A 22,380-nucleotide genomic window follows, 5' to 3' on the forward strand; every position below is an offset into this window, starting at 1 on the left:
ACAAATTTTAAATTTATAGTTCTTACGGAGTGACCCGTTTAATATGGGATGACAACTTATCTCAGATCCTGCAAAAAATATTTAAAAAAAAAATTAAAAGCATACTTTTAAATTTTTATATACGTTTTTGTATTCTGTGAATTACTCGGAACTGTCTAGACATACATACAACATGTCCACGAGTGAAGTAGACAAGAGGGCAATAGACTAAAGAGTGAAAGATTCGAAACAAAGTCAGCTTGCTTTGAAAATAAACTTCGCAATGCCGGACATTTTTTATTGGTAGAAACATGCAAAATTTTCTAAGAGTAAAATAGTATTTTTTACCACTTAAGCACAAAATGTTAAATACTAATGTTCTAAATTTCAATGTCCATCACATGGCAGATTTTCAAGCAGAGATTCGATTTTTCGGAATTTCATAATTGCGGCGTGTTTGTCAAAATAAGAAAAATATGAAGAAAATGACAGCCTCATAGGGGTTGCACTAAATTGTCTATGGAAAATTATATAATAATTATTGTAAACAACGATGTTACTGGACCTAATTTTATATTTCCAAAAATTTGCCCTCCATACTCTACGCATTTTTCTAATTGACATTGAAATTTGCTAAAACTTCTTATGAACTTTCTAGATACATCTCATACATTATATCTAAGGTTCTGATCTTATTTTGAATTTCAAACGTTAGATTTGCAGGTCAACAGTGATGTAAAAATGTATAGAAACTTTTTAATGTCATGGGCAGTTAATGTTTTTGCAAATTATGGTACCGTTTTAATGAATTAGATGTCTTTGGTTATTTTACATAGATTCAGCCAATGTTTGTAAAGTTTCTATAGGAATTTGCCACCACTCTGATCCGACGATGTTAAAGAGTTCCTGTTGATTTTTAACATTCGAATACGGCGTTCTGAGACAGCCAAAGATGTTCAATGGGGTTTACATCAAGCGATTAGGATTGTCATTCAAGTATAGTTTTTTCCCTAATTTTCAATATATCTTTATATTATAATCTGTCAATTTTATTTCGTACTTGAATGCTTCGCCACGTCCCAGATCGAGAAAAACATTCCCAGACTATTATTTTCCCTCCTTCATGTTTCACAGTATGAATTTATTACTTTGCTTTAAATTTTGCGCTCTTCTTACATATTGATCAGATCCAAACAGGGAAATTTTGCTGCTTTCACAACTCCTAGGAACTGTATTCCATTTTTCTCTTGACCAAGACGGATGAGCTCTGGCTAACTCCATTCGGGCGTTTCTGTTCTTCTTTGAGAGACGGGGTTTTAGTAGCAACTCTTTCTTGATTAAATAATTTCTACCCTTCTCCTGGTTACTTCAATGCTGCAATGTTTTCTTTCTTTTTCTTTTTAATTTCTCTGGATGATTTTCGAGTGGTCAAACTTCGATATTAAAAAGATTTTGTCAATCCTGCAAGTAGTTTTAAGAGGTTTTGCCGACATGGACATATTTTTGTAATGTTTTCGTTTCATGGTTTTTAGAAATATTTAAAGACTTTCCAATTACCTACTTTTTTTGTATTTGGTGTCGATTTCTTTGTAGAGGGGGATCTGTTTTTGGGGTCCGTATTGATATTTGGGTTATCGCAAACTGTTTGAAATGGACGTAAACGTATTTAGCATCTCAAAAAAAAGTTTATAAGAATTGCTCATTTGAAGAAGTTGTAGATTTCGAAATATTAGCAATATTTTGTTTTACAAACGGCACTATTTTGGTTTGCTGTGAGCTTGGAAATCAATATTTCATAGTTTTATGCCAACGAACATGGTCATTTTTGTTGTTGCTATTTTATTACAAAAACTTGACATATGATACGTTTTTCTAAAAAAAATAAATAAAGTATAGTACTAATAGTAAATAAAATAAATGAAAAAGATAGTTTACTAGACATTTAGTTTTATAAAACTGTGCTATTAATTTCCTTAACCAAACGACTATATATTTAAAAAAAAACTTTTATTCATTTAACCCTTTTTCTGTAAATGTCTGAATGTTTTTAATAAATTTTCTTAAATTCTTAAATGATAAAAAATCGTCAATCACAGTAAGTAGTAGCGATTTTTTTTCTGCCTTTCTTGTTTGCTGCCTGCTAATATTTCGAAATCTACAACTTTATTCTAAAAATGTGCCGCCATCTGAAAAAAAATGGTTTTAACGACTTCTTCATTTCAATTTTTAATGTTACGCGATGATTACCATGTATTTATTTATTTTTGAAATATCAAGACAGACCACTTTCTATAACAAATCAATTGCAAATAAATAATAAATGCTTTTAGTCGAAGAAATCGTCAGAAACGCTAAAACGTAGCTATATATGGAGTGTCCTGAAATATCGTAACGGGTAAACCTTTAAAGTTTTTATTTTTCAAAGAATGCGAGAGGTTGTTTTAATTTATTTAACTTAATGAATTTGGTTTTTAATTGTTGAATAAAATGAAAGAAATTAAGAAACTATCAGTTCTCCTTGTGAAGGGCCTTAATATAGATGCTAGATATTTTGCCTGAGAATAGTTAGCCTTTCATGAAGCCAACAGAATGATTAGCGAAACGTCAGTAAGTTTGATTTATATACAACCGACTCGGGAGGAAACCGGAAGATTTGTAAATAGTTTTAAAGGTTTGCTTCGTTTTCAACAAAAAGAAAATCAGCTAAGTTATTGCATGTTTTTAAATATTTTATAGAGTGTGTCTAGGGACACCACGGCACTCCATAATTTTAAACCAGTGTGAAGTTCTCGCCCTCGTTCGTAGCCGAGCTACTGCTACTCTAACCACTAGCTTCGCCTGACGGCTGCCGCGCCGGCCGCTTACCTTATGGACGTGAAGATGAGCATTTGCCATTTTATAGAAAACCTTATATATTTTCTAAAATATTCTTCATATTCATATTCAGATACAAATATTAAATTTTTAATGCTAGTTTATTATAGTATATTTCCAAAAAATTTTATTAATTACATCCAAATTTTTGTAGAAACTGGTTTTCGAACAGTAGAAAATATATTTTTTAGATAGGTTCCGGTTTATGTGCAGCGAAGCACAAAAGGGATATTTCATCAAAATTTGAATAATGCAACTTCGGATTAGGGATTCAAATTAGAAAAAAACGGTTTTAGGGAAACAGATAATATTTTTTTACATAGATTCTGTCTCTGTGCAGCGATTGCATCTATACCACTAACGTAACAAAAGGAATATTTCATTAAAATTTGAATAAAGCGTTATTATTCGTTAAATTAAGCAAAAAAAAAATTTTTAAACACGTTCCGGTCTATGTGCAGCGATTGTGTTGATACCACTAATGTATAATCACAAAAGGGATATTTCGTTAAAATTTGAATAAAGTAACTTGAAGGTTAGGGGTTGAAATAAGCAAAAAACGGTTTTTGGGGAAACATATTTTTTTTACATACCTTCCGGTCTATGTGCAGCGAGTGCGTTGATACTACTAACGTATAATCACGAAAGAGATATTTCATTAAAATTTGAATAAAGAAACTTGGGGATTAGGGATTGAAATAAGCAAGAAAGGATTTGTGGGAAACAGATAATAATTTTTTTAGAGACGTTCCGGTCCACGTGCAGCGAATGCGTCGATCGATTGCTTATTTCAACCCCTAATCCCCAAGTTGCTTTATTCAAATTTTAACGAAATATTCCTTGTGATTATACATTAGTGCTATCAATTCAATTGGTGCACATGGGCCGGAAGGAATCTAAGAAAAATATTTTGTTTCCCAAAAATTCGTTTTTTGCTTATTTTAACCCCCAGTCCCCAAGTTGCTTAATTCAAATTTTAATGAAATATTCCTATTGTTATTATATATTAGTGGTATCAATTCAATTGGCGCACATGGACCGGAACGTATCTAAAAAAAATATTTTCTGTTTTTCCAAAATCCGTTTTTTAGCTTATTTGCTAATCCCCAAATTGCTTTATTCAAATTTTGATGAAATATTGTCTTTGTATTTATACGTTAGTAGGATCAACACAATCGTTGCACATAGTGTCTAAGTGTCGATCGATTGCTTATTTCAACCCCTAATTCCCGAGGTGCTTTTTTAAAATTTTGATGCGATATCCTTTTTGTGATTATACGTTAGTGGTGTCAACGCAATCGCTGCACATAGACCCGAACCTATAAAAAAAATATTTTCTTTTGTTCGAAAAACAGTTTCTAAAAAAATTTGGATGTAAGCCAACAAAATTTATTGGTGATATACTACGATAAACTAATATTACAAATTTAATATTCGTATCTGAATATGAATCTGAAGAATATTTTATAAAATATATACTGTTTTTCTATAAAATGGTGAATGCCCTTCGCCACGCTGCACGTCTTATGAGGTAAGCGGTTGGCGCGGCGGCCGTCGGGCGTCGCTAGTGGTTGGAGTAGGGGTAGAGGAGAGTCGCTCGGCTACGAACGCGGTCGACAACTTCACACTGGTTAATTTTAATTTAATTAATCTTAAATGAGCATCTTGCGATAACAAACAACACCACCAAATTTCAACAAAGTCAGTCAAGGGATGTTTACGATATTTATTGGAAACTCATATCTTGAAAGCTGTGTTCATATGAAACAATTTTCTTATTTTATCCTGTAATTTATTTCAAAGTTTTTTCTGGACACTTTGTATATGAAATATGTTTAGAAAGTTCCGACGAATTTCATAAATGCTCCAATAATATTTAAATTAAAGAAGTTGTTACTTGTCCACGAAAATTCGAGTATTTATGACAATATAATATTTTAAAGGTATCAACGATTGTAGACAACCTTTGCCTCTGAGATTTTTGGATATTTTTTACAAGTTCTGAGATATCCGTGTGCGATTGAAAAAGTTTTTCAACCCAATTAAATTTTGTTATTTGTGAAGTGAAAAATGATCATTAGGTTTTTATTGTTGATGAGGATGAATTGTTAAATGCGGTTTAAACGTCAGTTGAAAGATTTAAGATTTCCAGTCGTTATTGGTGCACCGATAGCATTGTATGAATACCAAGTCTGTGATATATATTAGTTTTTTAATTTTACTAATGTTTTCTGCTTATGCTATTCAAAAATAGCGCTGCTATGCATTTCGTCCGAGTAAAAGTACGTAAAATTCGAATATCAACCTTTAGTGGGACCCAACATTTACCGAAAGACTGACCATTTAGGAACGCTTCCCTGCGCGCACCTTCGGAAGTTCATATGAACAAAATTTACTTCTGCATTCGGCTTTCATCCGGCACTAACATCAGCAGTAGTAGCATCTCATCGCGTTGAGCCAGAGTTGTCGACTTTCAAATTAATTGTATAAATCTGAATAAGTGAACAAAAATTTGGTCATTCCGCACTATTTGATTATAGCATAGTTAGGTCACAAAACACATAATCTGCATAACAAATCCACTAGCCCAGTTTTATCAAAAATAAATCTGGACACAGTGAGCCCAAGTTAGGCTGCTTTCGATATGGACGTTCGAAATCCTATTGATGTGTTTTTGGGATAAGTAGTGGGTTAAACTGCTTACAAAATAAGGTCCTCTCATAATTGGTTCGTTCAGGTTATTATGAAGGTAATTTATTCTAGAAAGTTGTTTTGAAAATGGGGAAAACGATGGTAAATCCTAAAACGTGCCTTTTTGGTTAAGTTAAAATAGGGTAGAAATAAGTCATACGCTTAAGTACAATCGTGTGATCTCCACAAAACAATAACCTAAGAATTTCGGTGTTCTACATAGGAAAATGATCGTTCACATTTTTCTCGTTCTTGGGACATTAATTGTAGTCATATGCATAGGTTGTGTTTAGTATAAATTTCAATTTTTAATATTTAAGTATAATGGTTGGTTGCTTGTGCACAATTTTACTTCCGCAATTTCCTTAAATACGGTAAGGGACAGGTTACTAGGAATATAAAAGCTCTAGGGGGTAATTTAGAGTCAATTATTAAGTATTAATTGAATTCAAACACCGCTATAAAAAATTAAAGTAAGACAATAAATCTTAAATAACTGATGTTGCCTGCGATTCTGTTGGCTGTATTCCCATATTTGACTTGATTGGTTTTGTGATTGATAAGGACATTGAGGGATTTCAATTTGTCTCTGCTTTAAAATAACACTCACTCTATGGTTAACATGAATACCGAGTTTTAATATTCAATATTCAATTGCCCCTCGTGTTAGTCAGTTCGGAAACACGAAAACAATTTCCAGCCACGTTGCCCTTACTCGTCCACCCTGCACAATGTGACAATGTACAGGCTGTTCGAAATAAGGTTCCCTATCTAACCTAACTTGATATAATAATATAAGGGGTATTCTATTTAAAAGAAGAAAACTGGTATTTACCTCAGATGAAAGACATATGTATACAGGATATATAAAAAACAATAATGAAAAATCTAGATGAAACTGCATTTTTCTATTGTAACTTTGTTTTCTATCATTCGTAGTTTGTGAGTTGAGGCGGTTGGGAACCTCATTTCGGACATACTGTACATAACAATTATATTAGTTATAACCAAAATTTTTACAACGTCCTGAAAACTAGATCCGGAATATATAAATTATCAAATATTTTAGAAAAACCAATTGCGTCGTTTTAGTATTTCCCTCCTCAACACAATTATTTCCAATATTACAAAAAAATATATACAAAAGTTGTAGGGTTCAAAACGAGATGTTTCGACGTTCGCTTGTTTTGTCTACAGAGTGTCCCAATTTCAAACTATTTCTACTAACATCGACATTTTAACCAACGCCGTTTATTTTTGTTCGAGATTGGAGAAAACGGTTTGTATTTTCCAATGTTAGTTTTTTATGGAATATTAAACATCAAAATAGATAAAATAGTCACTTTCTGAATTTAGTTTTACTTAAGCTATTTTTGGTCCACCGCTGCCAATTTAGTTTCGAGAGTTTCAGGACATTATGCATGAAAATATAAAACTTTTGTCCCATTTTACTGACTCTATATTTATAGGCTTACAAGTTACCCATACAATCTCATTGAGGAACTGTCTGTGGCGTTTCTGCATTTTTGGGAGAAACCTTTCTCTCTATCTTTATGTTTATTTCCTATATTGTTCCCATTTTGTTGGGGATTGGGAAGTTTTAATTTTCCTTAAAAAAATTCCAGTTTACAACAACCAAAGTACTCAAGGAACATGTTAAGACCAAGACAAAAATTAACCTAAAAATGCACATTTACCAAGTTAATATAGGAAAATGCAGGCCTTGCTGCTATATTTCCTTGTTAGCTGCCCCTTATTGAAAGCAAAATCTACTTGAAAACAAATTAAAAATATGTTTGGTTTTTGATATCTTTTAAATTTGTTGTTTTCGGTAAATAGTTTTATTAACACAGATTTTTTAGGCTTTACCCTCCGTTTCCGGGTGGTAATGCAATTAATTAATATTTACTTTAATATTGATTAGTTAAGAACATATTGTAGACATTGATTTGAACTGTAAATTTGTAGCCATTGTACAATTGTTGTTGGTTGGAAATGTAAGGAGTATTTTTTGCATGCCTGAATATCTAAAACCGTACCAAATATACTTTAACATGTATGTGGTAGGAATTGTGCTTAGTTGATGCTGCTTTTTTATCTAGGCAAAGTTGGTAAAATTAGTAGCTTTAATGTTGAGTGATTGCAGTGAAACTTAGAAATTCACTATAAAATGGATATTATGCAGGGTGAGTCGAAACGATGGATAATCCGTTCATGACATGATTTTTAAAAATTCATTTAAAAATTGTTTTTTGTTAGGATTGTACTTCATTAAAAACAAAATATATTTTTTTTACCTTTCAATTGACAATAACTAAAAAATTCTTAATTATTAAAATTAGATCTGCTTCATTAAATTCTAAATTCAGAACAAAAACGACTTATGCTTTATTTCGTTTGTTTTCCTTTTTAGTTAATAATTTAAATTAACTTATTGTTTGGAGTCCATTTAGAAGCAACGAAATTTTGTTTTACAAAGCTTTATTAAAAAATTGCATCTCCAACACTGCAAGAAGCTAATTAATTAATTTATATTAGATTTGAATGGAATTCTTAAGCAGTACCGATTTAATTACCGTAAATTAGTTATCATATATTTTTAAACTTATATAGTGCTAAAAGGCAAAAAGATATCTGATATAATTTGTAAATCAAATTTATTATTCATCGTTGCGATTAATTTTATCAATTTTGTCGTAATTTTATGATTCTTTGGTGTTTGGGATAACAAGTGCTCCTGCTCCTTACTTATTACCTTTCACTGTATGCAGAAAAACTCATTCAGTATTCTTTTATTTTACTAACATCTTGGCAAAAATACGATCACATTGTCCAGAGTTGTCATTGTGCTGTTAACGCTGATGTAAGAAAACAGCTTTTGAAAGAGTAGCAACGGGATTGATTTCTTACATTAGGAAATCAGCAAGTGATAAACCCTGTCTTTGATTATATGTTAATCGTCTTAAAATTCGAATATTTCCCTTAACCCGTTATGAAAGTACTTTATATAATATATTTATATATACATATATTTCTAAATAAAATATTTATTTGCATGTCTGTTTTTTTTTAATATCAATTTTCCTTCATTAATACTTGCTTTTTTATGTATAATCAGTAAAATAAAAGAGCTGAATGGTTTTTGAAATCAAGATCACTCGAAAAGCAAGTATGACACTGACAACCTTTTCTTTTAGTGATAACATATTAGATGCCTGGGTGAAGGTTTACATTTCCAATGATTAAAAGTGTGTGTTAGATTGTCTGATCTCTCAATTGACTTTCCATTATCCTCGTACTTGGCAACTGTGAAATGAATTCGCTTTTCATATTTAAACTATCTGATTTTGTTTGTGATTTTGTATTCGAATTGACGCCATTTTTATTTAGTCTTGTAGTTATTTAAATAATTTAAAATTCAAATAAAATATATTGCTACATACATGCACTTAAGTTTGCTTATTTTAATCGGAAAATAACGGATTGAAAGATACTAGTCGAATGTAAAATTTAATGGTGCGGAGAAAATCAAATGAAAAATTAAACAGTGTAAACACAATTTAAATGACATTATACCACAGTTTAAATTGTGACAAAGATATAAGTGTAATATAATTTGAAATATAAAGTTTTTATATATAATTTATATATAGCAATGAACTTTGGTATGAAGTTGGTTTAATCGGTCAAGTGCTTAGGTTGTGCTAACTACAAAAGTCATTCATAAAAAAAGTCACATTATTTTGATGCCATTATAGGCATTTAGGCAAGAAATGAGTGGGATGAGGAGTGTTGCCTTCAATGGTGGCTATAGTAACCCCGTAAGGTGGGAGAAAGTAATTCCGAGAGAGTCAATGAAACAATGGCGTGAGATGCCACAATATTGAAATTTTGTAAATTATAAATAGTTAAATTAAGAGAATTTGAGCAAAGAGAAAAATTATTTAGAAAATACAGTTGAGTTATTATTTGTGTTAGTAAGTTACGAAGTTAGAGGGCAAAATAATGACAAAAGTGCATTATTTCAAATTTAGTATCAGATGAATTCAAGATAGAGGATTCGGTTCCAAAAGTTTTCCAGAATGAGCACCCATTCCGTTTGAATAGTTTTTTTTTTCAATTTGGACTTTGACACAATGGAAATAGTTATAAATAAATAAATAAATAATAATAAATAATTCCACATACTTTGTTATTATTTTGATTTTATAGAAAATCTTCAGATGTGCATATAGTCAAAGCCAATGTACTGTCGTTATTTTTAAAGTTAAACAAATTTTCTGGATTACTCCTGTGTCGGTTGTTGATAGATCGAATTTGCTGACAACTGATCCTGTTGACTTCTTCAGTATTAAATATATAAATATATTAAACCTCTTCACAAAAAATGAATTGACCCGAATATAGTTTATTTACTAAAACAAAGTAAATTTCTAAATATTTCTAAAACAATTGCCAGTTTACTGATGTCATGTTTCAATCTCTTGACGTCGAGTAATTTATAGAAAATTACTATGAAAAGAAAAAGTTTGACGTTATTTTCAAGTTTGATGATGTAGGAATTTTAGCTAGGTAGAATGACCCAAATGTAAGGACTACATCCTTACATTATCTAAAAATACAGAGTTTAAAATCCGAAGACTTTCCAAATTGTTTTGAATTCTGTTAGTGGATTCCGAAGAACCAACCTTCAACATAGGTTTCCTATCAGTGTTTGGGCAGGTATTATAGGTAATACAATACAAATGGATCCTTTTAATTTGGCAAGCCAATTAAAAACTTACTTAAATTTTCATACATATGATCTGGCCGAATTGTTAGAGATTGTTTCCATACGTACTCGCACTAACTCATTTTGGGCAGGGTAGTTGTAGGAAATTGATTAGTAAATTATTCAGCTCGGTCGCCTACTAGATTATTATCTGTGGGGTGGTGTAATTCCATTTATACTGCAGAAGCAGATAGTCCAGAAGAGTTACTAAGGCGAATTAATGTTGCCGGAAATAAAATTAGGAACAAGCGCATCAAATTTATTCATGCATCTTTAAATATTAGAATAACATAGCGACGATAAAATAATGGAAATGTGTTTGCGAACTTCGTGTAAATTAGTGATTTTTCGTTGTTAGCCATTCAATGCGTTATTTTGAATGAGACGTAGTGGTTAATCTTATTTTTCATTAAAATAACATGCCAGTGAGCCATTAAATGAAACATTTCTCAATTTTTTAAGAATGAATAAGTTGGGTATGGTTAAACAGTGTATTTTTGAAATCCGTGTTCCTCATCAATTTAGTGTACCCTTTTATCGTGACAGTACACAATTTCTACGATTTTATTAGAAAATGGTCAATGGAAAAAAGTCAATTCACAAAAAAGTTATTGCAGTTTTTGTTACCTGTTACTGTTACTCCGCTGACCAAAAGTTGATATTTATTATTTAAGAATCAGATTTAGCATACCAAAGGACTCTCTCAACCTGTTTGGTTAAATATTAATAAAAAGCCATTTTAGGGCATATAAAAAACTAGGACTTATTATGGTCGTACAATATGCTGTTATAAATTGGCGCACTCATTTCGGTTTACCCTGTATCAATACCGAAACACTTGAAATATATATGCTGTGGCCGAAACGCCGTTTAAATTGGCTTAGTTAACTCAAAATGCTTCGTTCGTCATATAGAACGCAAATCGCATCGAAAAAAAAAAAAAAAGAAAAACAAAAGAAATTGCTAATGGCAACTCCAAAAAAAAATCGTGTTTCCTAAACATACATTTGGAAAAGTAGTAAATATAATTGTGGGTGTTTTAACATGTTCATACAGTGAAAGAAACTTCTAAATAATTAGTTATAAAATAATTACCCAATCATCTAACAGCTCTAGCAATTATCTCATACTGGATGTCCGATCCCATCTGGCCTGGATACCTGCGTGAATATGAGACATCCGAAAACCGGCCAATACACCATACAATACCATCTCTCTCTTTAGTCCATTACCCTAAGAAGGGCTTAGTGACTATGATGCTCTTGAAGCAGTGCTTAAGGTATTGTGCCATTCCGTTCTATTCTGATCCATGATTACGGTTTCATGAAGGCCATGGCCGATATGATCATGACATGATCTATCCATCTTTTGGGTGACCTTCCGCGCGACCGTCTTCCTTCTATCTTTCCTTCGACTATTAGTAGTTGCAGCGAGTCCGTTCTTCTTGCAATATGGCCAGTAAATGTTAGAAAGCTTCGATTTATCATCTTTGACAGATTTAGTTCAGTATTTAGTTCTTGTAGAACGGACTGATTTGTACGTCCAGGGTATCCGTAACAGCCGTCTGTACGCCCATATTTCAAAGGCATCTATCCGCCTTGCATCGCTCTTCTTGATCGTCCAGGTTTCAGCTCCATAAGTGGCAATCGGGAACACAAGTGACTTCAACAATCTTAGTTTGCTGTTTTTTGTGATCGCTGTATCTCTCCAGATCTTACTTAACTTAGTTACGGCTGTTCGAGCTAGCGCAATTCTTCGCTTTATTTCACCTTCACATGCACCGCTATTGTCAATTAAGGATCCCAAGTACACGTACTTATTCACCACATTGAACCCAGCTATGTTTTTTACGTGGGGTTGGTTCCGGTTTTGCCGATCTACAATCATGACATTAGTTTTGTTTGGATTTAATTTCAATCCAAATTCTGCACTAGTTTCCTGGGGTAAAATAAATTCCATTTCTTCTACACTAGATGTTATAATTAGTGTGTCGTCGGCATATCTCAGATTGTTGACCTTTCTTCCCCCTACAGATATGCCACCCTGCCAATTATCCAGAATGTCTGGCATTATGTATTCGGTGTATATGTTGAACAGTAAGGGCGAGAGAACACATCCTTGTCTGACACCCTTCATCGATTGAAACCTGTTTGATGTGACATCGTTGATTCTGATCAGACCGTAATTATGTTCATAGAGCTGTCTGATAAGTATTATTAAGTGGTCAGGGACCCCCATTTCTTTGAGTATTTGCCACAGTTTTGTCCATTTTACCAAGTCGAAGGCCTTGGAGTAATCGACAAAACAGAGGTACATTGTTATGTTAAATTCTCTAGCTTTCTCCATTAGTTGTCGCACGTTTCCTATTTGTTCTCTCGTACCCTTACCCGGCATAAAGCCGGTCTGTTCTTCTGCAATCTGGGGTAGTAGATATGGTCTAAGTCTGTTATTAATGATCTGTAGGAGAATTTGGCATGCATGGGGTATTAATGCAATCATGCGGTAGTTATTGCAGTCTGCTGTGTTACCCTTTTTATACAGTGGCATATAAAGTGAGCCGCACCATTCGCCTGGCCAAACTCCTGTCTTCCAAACTCGATTACATATAAAATGCAAAACATCAACTACAGGCTGACCTATTGACTTTAGTATCTCTGCAGCTATGCCATTTATGCCTGGACTTTTATTGTTTTTGAGGCTCTTTAAGGCGCGTTTAACCTCCGATTTAACAATCCCGGGTTCGTGGAGAGTAGAGTAGTAGAGTAAGTGTAGAAAAGTTTACGGTGTTAAAGGGTCCGTCATCGCTGTAAAGTTTATTGCAGTATTTCCGCCAGATCTAAGCAATGCCTTAATGCATTGTCATTCTACCATTTTCGTCCAGTATAATTTGTGTGCGAAGTTTAAACTCACGAGAGAGGTATTTTACTTTATTGAACAGTTCCCTAGATTCGTTGGTTGCGGAGTGCTTCTCTATTTCCATGCGGATTTTGTGAATGTGTGCGTTTTTATCCAGCCTACAGCTGATTTTCATTTCTTTATTGATGTTTTTCAATTTTAACTCTTTATCAGATATTGTTGCTGGTAAGGCATTTAGGTGTTTTCGCGATTCCAGCAAACTGACAGTATTATCAGATAACCAAGGTTTGGGTTTTATCTCCGACTTTCCAGGTGTACAGCTTTTTTTGACTATTTCATTTATCCAAGCTCTAGTATCATTCCACATTTCTTGTGCATCATCTTTTTGTCTAGGCATTTCGACAGAGCTCAGTGCTATCATTATTTTCTCAGTAGAGGGTATTGGACACCTTGTCTTCTTGTTTAATTTCACTAGCCTTAGTTTGCGATGAAAGCTTGCCACTAAGAATTTATGATCTGATCCACATTCCATGCCAGGTCTTGTTTTAACATTGGTTATAGAGGACCGCCATCTACAGCTTATTAAATTTGATTTGTCGTTTTTTGGTCGGGCGATGTCCAAGTTCAGAGTCGTCTAGGGTGGTGTTTAAACATGGTGTTTGCGATAGTGAGATTGTTGTCTATTGCAAATTAAATTAGTCACTCCCCTCGAGCATTTCTGTCTCCAAGCCCATACCTACCCAGGACATTCTTTAAGTTCTGTAAGTTGCTGGTCTTTCCAACCTTTGCATTGAAATCGCCTAGGATGATTAATGGTTCTTTTTTTGGTGTGGCTGAAACTAATTGCTCTATTTCCTGGTAAATATCCTCCACTTGTTGGTCGTCTGCGTCAGTTGTTGGCATATACACCTGGATGAGATGCATGTTAGTAGGCTTTGTACGGACAGTAACTTTAACAATGCGGTCGTTGATTGTTTGGTAGCTTTCCACGTATTTGGCCATTCGTTTATTGATCACTATGGCCACTCCATTTTGACTTATATTGTCTGAGCCTGATACGAAAATCTGATGGTCATTAGTTGTGAAATGTCCCTTACCTCTCCAGTGGGTTTCTGTCAAACCACATATATCTATTTCAGCCGCGATTAACTCCCGCTCTAATATTTGGAGTTTGCCTACGTTCAGAAGCCCTCTCACATTCCACGTAGCAATATTCAATTTGGATTTTTGGGGAAGCTTAATATTTTTTCCAGGAGCTCTAGCTGCAGACAGAGCCTGGTCAACCACATCTGTCTGCTCGGTCACTAATTTCACACTTGTTGGCCCGAACCCAATCAAGCGCCGGTCGCTACTCGGATCGCATGGCACACGCATACTATTACCTTACCATACAATACCATAGACATCCGCATAAAACAAGCACTACGTCTTTAACGAATCAATTAAAAGAACTACTAAACAACATTTTTTCAAACGACACACAATTTTTCAACCGCTTTCTAACTTTTTTGGAACCCGGCTGGAACTTGGTGTTTGTTCCAGTTCGTCAAATAATGGTATAAATAATATGATCCGTTTTTGGATTGTTTTTCGAAGTATTTGGACAATCGTCGGGGATAAAACACCAAAAATCTAAAAAATAGTAGAACTTCCTATTATTCACTGATCAAGGTCAGGTGTTATTTTTTTTAAGACGGTCGGTTCAAAACCTCTTACGGAAGCAATATACTGGGTCGCATGACGTTTATAATATTGAGTATAGGTAAAACAGGTTTAAAAAATATTTTAATTGTTTTATATTATTTTAATGAAGCATTTTACTTGCTTTATAATAATTTTATATTTAAAATATATTGCAGATATAGGTAAAAATGGTCTAGAAAGTCATATATATTTGATTTTTCTTAAATAAATCATCTAAAGAACATTCTTTTGTACTTATTTTTGATATCAAAATTATTATATTAATTTTAACTAATATAAAATTAAATTTTAAGTAGCGCTCGAGGAAGCATTACTAGACCTTAAATGTCGCATTATTTTATAGAGACTTTATCATTTTATTTTTTAGTATAATTCTTTAGCAAAGTATTACGTGGGCAGTAAAACAAGGGGTATTTCACCTACAACTGGACTTATATTAGTGTTTTAAACTTGACTGTTGGCACTTCTCCTGTTGATTCAAGGTCAGATAGATACTGAGATAGTACTTAGATTCTAAACTTCCTTGCATTTACCGAAAACACTTACAAGACTTACCTCTTTTGTTGCAACAAACGTATTTCTGGTTTTTTTTGCTTGGATCCACTTTTTCCGCTTTTCCTCTGCTTTCGAAAATTAGAAAATTGCGGTTTTTAGTCCCTTCTGACACACACAGCAATTGTTTATCATAATTATATATAAAACAAATAGTAACCCACGAAACCAAATATTTTGTCATTAATTAAATATTTAATTAATTTAATTAAATTAACATATTCTCTAGTTGAATTATTCACACATAAACCATTATCCTATAAACAAACACTCAAAAAAGTTAAATACAGTCTGTACAATTTACATTGGCGTAGTCGGTCATAGAAGCAAGAGAGAAAGTGCCTCAGTATTTTACCTGCTTCCATTGGTATATTAAGAATGGTAAAACCCTGAAAACTTGACTTGACATTTACCTGTCAGTGTTCTACCTTTGTCTACGACACCCCGCTGTCGTACACTGGACAGAGTGTAACAATTACCGGATAATTACAGTAGATTCCGCTATAAAACAGCGTCGTCGTTTTGAAAAATTGCTGCCGAAACTTGAAAGGCCATTTTTAAATATCTCACGATATCATTTTAGTTAAAGTGTTCCAAATGCACAAGGAAAGAAGAAATCATCAATGGACTGCGCAATAGGCGGATTAATTACCCAGAAAATGGTCTAAATTAACCAAAACTATCTTGCCGTATGCTACAGACGAAATAATTAAATAAATAATAAGTTTTAAGATTGCCTGCTCATCATTGTATATTTAATGCCATAGAATTGGTGTGGACTCAGTGCAAAATATTTTTCAAAAAAAAAATTGTGAAGCAAGGCACGATGATACTGCAGTAGTATCTGTTTCGAAGGCAGCTTTCCAGACAGATATCAAAGAAAATTGGACCAGTTGTATAACACTTATAGAAAATAAAAATAAAAGATGATGAAGATTCATGATGTAGTAAATACAAACTAAATATATACAATATATTTTAATTGATTTAATATTTTTTACGGTATGATATATTTTCTTAGTTATTCGATTTTTTTTTGGTATTTTAATTTTTATGGCATATACATAGGTATTGTAGAGAGATTCCAGTTGTTTCGAAGATTTGATGGTGAGTGGGCAATATCACGAGGTAACAGAGCACGGTTTACCTCAACTATTTCTTAAGCACTGAATATATATTAAACCGAAAAAAATGCTGTAATTTTGTACGAGTATGTTTTCCGAAAATAAAAACATCACAAGAAATAAAATACGAACTAATGCTAAATTCCACGTTTTTGTATGCATTATCTGTGTAGTCTTGTAAAGATATTAGTAAAAGAAATTACTTACCTGAAATTAAGATTTGTCGTGGCTAAATCAAAAAATTATATAACAGTTGCTTTGATTTAAATAGGGACTTGATTTATGATTGTAGACTCCGTTCGTGAGACAAAACACCCCCCATCCACGCGAACTCAAAGCCAAGGCGCACAAGCTATTCGGCAAAGCGAGTCCCGGGAGTGGTTGCGTTCAAAATTCCATCGAAGAGTCAGACACCAATACGCTCCAACGCGATGGTTCGATTAATGCGACGTTATCCAACTATACATCGATGACAATTGAAGCTGTCAACCCCCACGTGTTAAGCCCAGAATTGTCCAATGTTCCAAAAATTGTGCCGGATCCGCAAACGGAAGTCATTGGTAACGGTCACGGTGGGAGCAGCGAGCCTAGCCAAGATGAGGATAGTGATGACGTAAGTACTTTATTTTTCATGTCACCGAAAACTCTGGCTATTAGAAATATGGTAAAATGATAATCCAGGTTTGTTTCACCCGAGTGGACTAAATTGTAAATAAATAAAAGTGTTTTTTTTATTTAGGTGAAAGGTAGTTTTGCCAATATTATTGCATAATCGGTGGCGGTATATAACTAGATTGATCTTATACAACCACCCCATTCCAAAGAAAATACTACTAAAAAAAATAAATAAAAATAATTAAATGAATGGACAAGGCAAAAAGTTTCAGAGAAACATAAATATTTACAACAGTTTAAGAGAGAGAGAGAAAAGTTTGAGTTAAGACGGTTCAATGATGTATTAAGTGAAAATAAATTTATAAATACAACAAATATTACAATCCATAATTCCTTTAAACAGTGATAAGAATGAATAAAATTTTTTCATATTTCACTCCTGCGGTTACATTTTGCATAAAATTATGTTTTGGTTAAATTTATTTTGTCAAAATATTTGCCATTTTGAATAATGTTCTTCGCGATTTCCTTTTCGATGCGGAGTTGTGATATTTATCAGAAATATAGCTGCTTAGGTTAATAGAAGTTAGTCCGCACTATACAAGGCGTTTCATATATTTCAGAGAAATAAAAAAAAAACAATCTCAATATGTTAAAGCTTTTCATGTTTTTGATTCCGGGTTAAGATCAAATCATAATCAAGCCGTATGTGTTTTGAAATGTCTACATTTCTTTCCAATACTTTATATAGCTGTGACTTACTATTAAATGGTAATTTCATTATTGCAGAATTTCAAATATTTTAAAACTATGAAGTTTTGTAATACTGTATAGAATTAACTGTAGGATTCAAATATGAAGATAGGGGCTTCCATAAGATAAAACATAAATTTGCTTTCTTATGCATTTTTGAAACATCCTGCGTACATAAAAAATAAGTTTAGGGTTTGCGTACCATGCACCGGTAATTACAAAGTTTTGTTTTGTCAAATTTTAGGATATATATCTGTTTCTTTAAATTCTAATTATACCAAATGCGATATACATCAAATCTAAGAAGCAATATTTTTTTGGTTAGTATTAGTTAACCTTAGGTAAATGTTTATACGGCATTTTTAAAAAATCGGTTTTCGCGCCAAAAATATCACCCTCTCGCGACATTTTTTGCATGTCCGACTTGTGTCTCGAAAATGCGGACTTGGCGTTTTTTCGTGCATCTGCCGGGTCGCTCGCCACAGTAATATTGCATCATCCTGTAAGTTGCTACCAAGCATTCAAATCCCCTCAAATTTATTGTACATTTGTTATCGCGGAGTGCTAATAGGCAATTATTGTACTGGGTGTCCTACTAAGGGCGACGAGATACAGTATTAGGGAAACAGAAATGAAAAAAAAAAGGTACATCGGCTAAGACAAAATGCTAAGACTAAATTTTAAAACTATGTTTCTACAAAAATTTATAATGTTCACAATATTTCAAGTATGTACTATTTTAAGACTGGGGCAAATTCAAATATTTTTTGTTTAATATTGTTTGCTCTATTTCTGCAAGAAAAGTGGTGGCCAGTATTTGAATATTTTGTTAAATAAATGTCCATATCGTCTCAAAAGGTTTTATGCATTTTAATAATCTTGGAGTCGTTGAAAAGGACTTTTCCTAGGCTGGGTGCTATGAGTGGCGCTATTCTGGTTGCTTACGTTGCCAACAAGTGAATTTTTCAGTTTTTTTTTTGAAAAAAAAAAACAAATGCAACGATATGAGCTTTTTATGTTACTCGATATCCGAATGAGCAACCAGTGATCTCCAAATCTTTATCCTAGGCAAAAATATGAATGAAAGAATTTAACGCACAAAAAAAGTTGGATTTTGGGAAAAAAATCATTCTACGGATTGTTATTAATGTATTATTATCTATAACCAAATATTTTATTATTTACGATGCCAAGTGATATTCAAAGTCAAAATAGAATGTTATTAATAATTAAATAATTAACTAATAATTTATTTATAATTATTATTGCATTCAAGTAGTTTTAACGACTCGAATGTTATTAAAATGCGCCAATATTCGAACGCAGAGCACAAGGCTAAAGAGATTTCAATTCTTCTCAGCTTGAACATGGTACTCACTGTAACTATGGTCAACGTTAGAAATTTTTATAGAAACCAAGTATTAAAATTCAGGATTAGAATTAAGCCTGCTGGTCTCGTTGTCTTGCCCGATTTACTTAGTAATCTGTTTTGTCAACTTTATAGAATTCGCCGTTTCCTTGTTATCGTACCTAGTTGCCCTTACTCCGACATGCTGTATAAATTTTGTCCATGGGGACACTAGAATATTTTGATTATGTTTCACCCGCTTTGTTAATTTTGATAATAAATAATTTTAATGGGCTAACAGGTTTTATCATTGTTTGGCCAATATGGCAGCAAGCTAACAAAAATTTTCAAAGAAAGCAGGTGTTTTTATAATTAATTTCGACACAGCAAACTAAATGCCTTCATTAAAATTATGAATATGGGGAATTTCTATCGATGCAAGAGTTGTTTTAGAAAATCATATGAAATTTCATTGTTAAACAGTTCAATGTTAAAACTTTAAAACTCGAAAATATACTAGAACGAAGGTATCATAAAACTAAAGGTATAATAAATCGTCTGCGGCTACAGCGCCATGTATCGAGAATAAGTGTTTTTTTTATTCAATATTGAAGGGCATTTCTTTTTGTTTCTTTTTTATTGATGTAAGGTGTAGAGATATTCCGCCGTTTCCATACCTCTTTCTACTCCCTATACAGGGGGAGTATTTTTATGTTTATGGGAACTCGGAAACTATATCAGATACAAGAAAGTTTGTGGTTTTGTTAGCCCTAGTTGAGCCCTTTCAAGGTTTGACAGTAATAAATTTTTCAAAAAAACAGATTTCCGGCGATTTTTTAAAATGCGTAAATATTAATTTTAGTTAAAAAGGATAAATACAAAAGTTTTAGGAGATTTAGTTTTAATTAATTAATTAAACTTGTTCATATCAACAAAAAGCAAATAAACTCGTAAAATTTTTAAAAGACATTAAAGCTTCTAATGATAAATTGGTATCATTGACTGAGATTTTAACTAACGCATACTACAAAGACAACGATTAATATTTTAGGGACTCCTTTCAATTTTTGTCTTTCATTGATGTTAAACAACTACCAAACAACTATGTTCTGATCAGTCTAGTTTAGTTATATTTCTTACTATATAATTGAGCTATTGTAAAAAACATTGGTATTGGTCTGTGTGTAATGTTTCATATTTTAAATTTGACTATCGTTTCTTCAGACAAATTTTGGGTTATTTCATGAGATCAAAAATATCTGCAATACTCGCTCACTACTTTTTGGATGACTTGTTAACTTGCTATGCAGTGTACTGAGGGAAACTGACTATAGTGTACCGTTCTTAGACACAAAAGTCATTAGATATATCAACAATACTGCATTAACGGATTGGTACATAAAACCTACCAGTTCTGAATCCATCGAGATGCTCTGTCACCCATTTTGAGGCAAACTAACTTAAATAAATTTTACGACGTATTAATGATCAACTCTTTTTCTTGCAGATTATTAAAAAAACTAATTTATAGCACCTCCTCTGAAGTAAATTTAGAACTTGCAGAGGCTATAATTTCTTCAAATACCTAGGCGTCTTTGACATAAAATCAGGTTTGCATTTACTATGCAATTCCATACATTAAAAATTTGTCATATAAAATCTGGAAAATTCTAACAATTCAACCTAACATCGAGAGCGTCTATAAATAGGGAATGTGAATGTAAATTAGGGAATGCGAATGAAATTTCAGGGTAGGGATGAATCATTGATGAACAGCAGTTTAGTATATAGTAATATATGTAATCATTGGGATAATGTGTACCGGATGACCATTTATAATGCGTCCACTCCTATCCCCCTCAAAACTTTTTAAATTTAACGTTTGGAAAAAAAAACGTCAAATACGAAAGTTCGTAAAAAATAGTATTTGCAAAATATGTTTTTATATATACAGGGTGGGCGAGGAAGAGCAGACTGTAAATTTTGATAAAATTGAAGCTACAAATAACGTGGCGATTTAAATAATGAATTATTTCAATTTCGCAATACTTGTCAGCACTCGAGATTTTAATTTTGGCACGCGGAAAATGCTCTCATGTTGGTCTCTACATGAGTCGTACTAGTCCCGATCACAGCGGAATATGACACTGGAGCTACATATGAATATTTTCTGCCCGTATACCCAGCGAGATTGTCACCAGCTTACGCGGACAATAGAACCGCAGCAATCAATTAAATGAAAACCAACTTCAATTTGCTCGACATAAAAATTCTCCAATTATCAAAAACTAAAGAAGAAAAAAAAACAATTTCTATTGGACGGAACATACTGCCCACCTAAAATGGCAACATTTTATTAATAAATCCACAAAAGAAAATATAAAATAATTAATAAAAACAGTGATAACAATTCAGATACCCACGCTAATTCTAAGTGAAACATTAATAATTATTATATCGGCAAAGGACAAATCGTTAAAACTGGGTGTTTGAGAATTTCCTTTGCCGTTTTAATAGAGACTACTTTCACCACTCCATCCGTACCCGGATGAACTTCTATTACGCGCCCCAAATGCCAAGCCGATGGACCAGAGAGTTCTGTAATTAATACCACGGTGCCAATTTTAATATTAGTGGAGGGATCATGCCATTTGGATTTTTGGTTAAGGGTGTGAAGATACTCACGATGCCACCTGGTGCACGCGCAGTAATAATTGCCAACGCGAGGGTCTTCCCAATTTAACTTCTGTACAATCTGATTCAATAAATGTGTTAAGCGGTTGAAGATTTAGAAAATGACTCGGAGTAAGAACGCTTAGATCGTTAAGATCGGAGCTAACAGGGCACAATATCCTAGAATTTAGAATCGCTTCAATTGCGGTCAAAACTGTGATGAACTCCTCGTAAGTTAAAATATGACTTCCTATTACCCGAACAATATGGGTTTTCACTGACTCCCAGATTCCAACAAAACTTGGTGCCCGAGGGTTAAAGTGCCACCTTATGCTTTATGCCGAGAAATAAACCGTCTCAATGCAGCAAGGAAAGCATCGGTTGACACTTCAGTGGCTAGCTCTAAATGGAGACTTTTGGTAGCCAAGCATACGAAAAGA

General features: G+C 33.0%; 1 protein-coding gene across 8 annotated transcripts in view; it reads left to right on the top strand.

The window, feature by feature from the left end:
* Positions 1-22,380, top strand: part of LOC132700465 (protein lap4) — a gene marked incomplete at its 3' end in the record, with an annotated part of 233,088 nt that overhangs the window by 25,276 nt on the left and 185,432 nt on the right. For all 8 annotated transcript variants that reach the window (XM_060667806.1, XM_060667811.1, XM_060667813.1 and 5 more), the window contains 1 exon segment: positions 16,844-17,164. In XM_060667806.1, the coding sequence (XP_060523789.1) occupies positions 16,844-17,164 (321 nt within the window).

Source organism: Cylas formicarius, unplaced genomic scaffold, assembly GCF_029955315.1.
Source record: "Cylas formicarius isolate icCylForm1 unplaced genomic scaffold, icCylForm1.1 PGA_scaffold_4__25_contigs__length_36172078, whole genome shotgun sequence".
Lineage (NCBI taxonomy): Eukaryota > Metazoa > Arthropoda > Insecta > Coleoptera > Brentidae > Cylas > Cylas formicarius.